The following is a 5,636-nucleotide window of genomic DNA, read 5'->3' on the forward strand; positions in this document are numbered from 1 at the left end:
ACAATCAAATATACTTCAGTATATCTTTAGTTGGACCTCAGCACTACTTCCGCACAACTAAAGTGCATTAAGCACAAAATTAGTTGTTCCAATTTAGCAGACTTTAAGTATACCAGTTTAGTATGCCAAAAGTACAGTTGCAGGGTATTTTTTATTAAACACATAAATATGTTAATGTATTTGTAGTATACTTAGCATTAAATAAATGTATTTCAAATACATTTTAGTATATTTATTTTTCACTAGGGATACCTTATGACATGTATTGCCACCCTGTATGAGTTTATTTTTTGAGGGAATTTCTGATCAATTCAGCAGAATTTTTTTACAGTGTACAGGGCATACAGAAAAAGAGATATTTTAATATATCTATAAAATGCCCTGTATGTCATGAAGAACTGAAAGAAAGATATAGCATTAAATGAGGTCTGTGCTGTATAGATAAACATGTCATCATACATCAGCTGATAATACATGGGCTCTACATCATTTCTGCAACATTAAAGCAAAAGACCAGAATATTCTGTTTTAGAATATTTAACTGAGACTTCAAATAATTCATTAGGATATGGAAAAATATGCAACCCACAAAAAATAAATAAATAAATAAATATATATATGTATATATATATATATATATGCCCAGCTAAGCTGTTATGTATTTTCATAAAACAATGATAGTGGGCTTAGTCTGACCCCTTAACCTTTCTTTTCAGTTCCCAAAACTGTTCTCAGCTCTTGACAAAAAATGTTCTCTGAAACTATAAGAACAGATAACAATAACTTCCCAGTTTCACGATAATAAAAAATAAAGATTGTACGTAGCAAAAAAACAGCAACTGGATGTGTTTCTCTTGTGATGGAGACCGTCTGGTCCTTTACTGGAACAGGTCTGTACAGATGCAGACATTCAGGCAAGGATCTGCACCCAGGAACAAAAAGCTCCAGGTCACTTCTAAGCCTCACTGAGCTCCCAGCAGCTCTCCAGGAGCTTTCCTCCAGCACAACACACACAGCCACAACAAACCACAAACCATCCTGCAAAGTGCGCACACACTTCTGCACAAGCAGCGGCACCGAAAGAAATGCGCAGCGCTATTGCATGTGATTTCGGCCGGGAAAACGGCATAGTTCGGATACAAAATGATAACAGCAACTAATGCCTCATGTTCCTACCTCACCATTCTGTTCGGAGCCTGTCAGAGCCCCTGATTTGCTTCAGAGTTTGGTAATCCACGCTCAGTACAGTCACACAAGGAGGAAGAGAGGGGGCAGGGACTTGTAGAAGTGCTGCTGGTTGGAAAGAGAGGTGGGGGTGTTTAATCTGGGATTTGGATGCGTGTGAGCTGCCCTGATAGGAAAGCCAGCCAGTACAATCAGCTTTTGAGCAACTGTCCATCCCTCCTGCCCCCCTTCCTCTCTCTCTCTCTCTTTCTGAACATGACGCAGTGTTGCCATGCTGCCTGACACACTCTTACACCCCTTGTCTGTGCTACCATTAGGTTTAAATGGAAAGTGGCAGCTTTTGGAAAAAACAGCACTGCACTCACCAATGAAGGCAGCAAAAGAAAATTAAAAAATATAATGAAATTGTACAGTACAAGATTATATTCAAAGCAGCTTAGATACTAAAGCATACTGACAAACTATAGATATTTTCATATTTGTATTGTTTTATGGCATCAGATAACAGGAATTTTGGTCTTAGTAAAAATACTATGCTTAAAAACAAGTTACAAGCATACTCTTGCATTAGAATACACTTTTAAAAGTTTGGGATCAGTAAAAGCTTTTACGCTTTTGAAAGAAGATTCTAATGCTCACCAAGGTTGTATTTATTTGATCAAAAATACAGTAAATACTTTTCAAATATATATATATATATATATATATTACAAATTACAGTATTTTAATATATATATATATATATATATATAATTTTTTCCCCCCTCTGTTGCCAAAGCTGAAATTTCAGCAGCAATTACTCCAGTCTTTAGAAATCACTGAGAAACATTTATTAATATTATTATTATTATTATTAGCTGAACATGGTTGTGCTGCTTAATGAAGCGTGGAAAGTGTGGAAGATTCTTTGATGAAAAAAAGCTTAAAGAACAGCATTTATTTTAAATAGAAAGATTTTGTAACATTATAAATATCTATATTGGCGTTTTTTACCAATTTAATGTGTCCTTTTCTATTAAAAGCATCAGTTTCTTAGAAAAAACTAAAAAATCTTACAACAAAAACTTCTAAATGGTATGAAATTAATTTCACCTATTGTCTGAACTATTATCCCACCTATTGTCACAACTTTTTTTTCTTGTTTTATGCATACATATTACACAATTTAACAAGAATTATGCTTAAAAACATTTAGCAACTGACTAATAAAAATAAACTTAATTCAAGCATCTTTCACAATTCTGATTCTCAAGTAAAGTTATCATGTTTTAAGTATGGTTCAATATTTTTACTGGTAAACAAAACAAATATAATATTTTTTTCTTTTTATCATGAAATAATGCTACTATAAAACAACAGTAACTTATTTTTTAAACATGTGGAAGTTTAAAGGATGGTTTGTGCCTGCGCTCAAGCACTTTTAGTGTGCACTTGCCAGCTTATGCAAACAGCATGCTCTGCTACTGTAGGTTGCATAAGTGAAAAATGCTTGCCAAGTAATGAAGTAATTGATTTGAAAAGAGACAGAGCATATATGTGAATAATATGTACTGCTCAGGCTTACGAAGCTTTTTTCTAATTACAGACAAACTTTGGCATGAGTCACTATGGGACAGAGAGAATTAGGACAAACCTGATCGCCAGGAAAACACCCGGATTTCCCCAGAACGGAGCTGGACACAATATCATGAGTCCAAAATATTAAGAGTTTAAACCCTAAACTTTAGTTAAAGCTGAAGTGTGTCATTTCATAATTGCAAAAAATAATATTGACAGGTTTCCCTGCCATCTGCCATTGGTTGGACAAACAGACAGTTCAGGCTCTCCAAATATACATCACTGTTTGAGCCAATGTTGCTATGCCAGGATGCTCAAAAAAAACCACCAGTTTAGACTTTCAAGGAATTAACCTACAAATGCCTCACTTCTGGCCATCTCCACATCTTAAACTGGGGCACAAAGTATTTTAAGGTCAAAAAATGTTACACTTCAGCTTTAAGTCTTATCAATTCTCTTTAATGCTTCATCATGGAAGTAATATTGCCCTGTAACTTCCCTTTAAACCTTATAAAATCTCATAAGGACACAATAAATGTAATCTGAGGCCATTAGTGTTATAATGGTCAGATTAATGAATGCAAAGGAAGAGCGCTTCTGTTCTTTTAGCTTCCTCTTCGATAAAATAAATGCATGACTTTCTCCCCTGGTTTAATAATTAACAGCCATTGTCCAGCTTGCAGCCTGATATAAATAGCTATGAACTGGCAAAAAATATATATATAATAATTCCAACAAGATGAACGAACACAATAGACATTGAATGTATTTTAAAAATAATACAACAATTTTAGTAATAATAAAACCACCATGCAAATAATATTCAAAATATCTAAAACAGGAATGGCCACACAATCCTCTGTTGTCACATCCATATTGGCACATACTGTTGAGTGACACCAGAGACTCTCTTGCTTATGATAACTCGGGGGCACAAATGGGTTGTACAGTGAGGGCCACAGAGAGAGAGAGAGAGAGAGAGAGAGAGAGAGAGAGAGAGAGAGAGAGTGATCGATATCAGGCGGAAAGTGCTGCAGCAGTGTTCTGACAGGGGAAACACACAGGCCCACGTGCACACAGTGAGCTGCCTCTTCTCTCTTACATAATGTTTCAAGTTCAACACAGTTGGCTATTTAAAGAAGCAGGCTCGGTGACAAAAAGCGATATACATAGTACCCCCAACTCATCTTCAAAGACCCTCTCGCGTCTATATTGGGGGCAGACGGGTCCCTGTGGCTGGATTTTGGTACCGTTACTGGTATTTTTAGAAAAGCTGATTATGCTGCCACATGTCAGTCTAGCGGTGACATTGTACATCAGTTTAAACACACACGGTCTTGTAGTTTGTCTCATTTTACTTCATCTGTTCATTAGCTTAATTTTATTTAATGATTTTATATAATTCTGGTAATTTTTTCAGGATTTGTTTTTTTTAAATAATAAAAAAAAGATTTTGTTTTTATTTTATTTAAAATATTATAAATATCTTTACTGTCACTTTTGTTCAAGTTAATGCATCCTTGCTACGTTGTTTTTTCCCCTTAAAATTCCTACAACTGATAATAATTGATAATTGAATTTGAGAATGGTTTCTGAAGGATCATGTGACGCTGAATGCTGTAATAACAGTTGATGAAACTGTAGCTTTGTCATCACATGAATAAATTTCATTTGAAAATATTTTAACATAGGAAACAGTTGTTTTAAATAGTAATAATACTTCACAATATTACTGTTTTTACTGTACTTTTGATCAAATAAATAAGCATAAGAGAAAATATTGTGTGTAGAGATATACATAGTGTCAGATATAGGTATATGGTTGCGCCCAGTCAGTTATGGGACATTACGGCAGCGAATCTGTATATACTGTATATATTTATTTATATATACATATATATATATATATATATATATATACTTTATATATACTATTATAAGTGGTGTCAAAATTAGGCGATCCATTTTTTCAGTTTAACGCGTTAAAAATATTTAACGCAATTAACACGGGGGCGGGGCTAGGGTTGGCCACCCCACTCACAACTGCTGCTTCTGTCACTTTTTCTCTTGACAAGAAGTGCATTTATTCAGTCGCAGAACGACTGAGAACGGGAGACGTTTCAGAAGCGCTCCTCTTCACTTCGGTGCCAGGCGCGAGTTAAACGAGTGCGGAAACGGTACTGTGCTCGCAGCGCGTGCTCTTCAATTGCACGCACAAAGGCACTGGGGCGCGCTGTCAGGGGCGGACTTACCCATTAGGCAAAGGTAGGCGACCGCCTTGGGCCCCCAAAAGCCAAGGGCCCCCTAAAATGCTTTTCATATAGGATATGCGCAGCCTGTATTCTTTCATATCAAAGCGAGAAATAAACTACGTGCATGCAATGTCGCGGTCAGTTAAGTCATGAAGTTACCAAAAAGGCGATTAAAGCTGCCTTAAAAATGTGCATGCATGTAATATATTTTATATGAGTCACATTTAAGAACATGTCTCGGAAATGGTTTTCAAAACTGTCATGGAGCAGCCCAGCACTGTCTCACTCATCTAACACACCCGATTTAACTCGTCAGCTCATGTTTATTTTAGCACTTCAGTCAGTGAATACGCAGCCTGCAAAACACTAAAATAAATATCAAAGAAATAATACAGTTAAACAAGTGTGATGTCTATTAATCAAAGGACAAAGACAAAAAAGATGAAAAAATAACTTTTATAGCTTTAAGGATTCGTATATTTAATTTAGAATTTAGTGTTTGATAACTTCAATCTCAATTTCTGTATATTTCTGCTGAAGGGCACATGTAAATATGACATTTATTATAATGGGTTTATATGAAGATTGTTTTAAGTTCACTTAAATTAGAAGTTATTTTTTAAAGTCTAATAAATGTTAAAA

The 5,636-nt window shown here is 35.2% G+C and overlaps 1 protein-coding gene across 3 annotated transcripts in view; it reads right to left on the reverse strand.

Moving 5' to 3' along the window:
- LOC107737552 (tyrosine-protein phosphatase non-receptor type 11-like) overlaps positions 1–5,636 on the reverse strand; it is a 32,772-nt gene that overhangs the window by 21,562 nt on the left and 5,574 nt on the right. The window contains exon 1 of one of the 3 annotated variants that reach the window (XM_016549064.1): positions 1,177–1,248. The exons of the other annotated variants lie outside the window; for them this stretch is intronic. Within the exon in view, the coding sequence (XP_016404550.1) occupies positions 1,177–1,184 (8 nt within the window). The 5' untranslated portion in view covers positions 1,185–1,248. Of the gene's footprint in view, positions 1–1,176; positions 1,249–5,636 lie in introns of those variants that run through there. 3 annotated transcript variants of the gene reach the window in all.

Source organism: Sinocyclocheilus rhinocerous, unplaced genomic scaffold, assembly GCF_001515625.1.
Source record: "Sinocyclocheilus rhinocerous isolate Xijiao unplaced genomic scaffold, SAMN03320098_v1.1 scaffold72, whole genome shotgun sequence".
Taxonomy (NCBI): Eukaryota; Metazoa; Chordata; class Actinopteri; order Cypriniformes; family Cyprinidae; genus Sinocyclocheilus; species Sinocyclocheilus rhinocerous.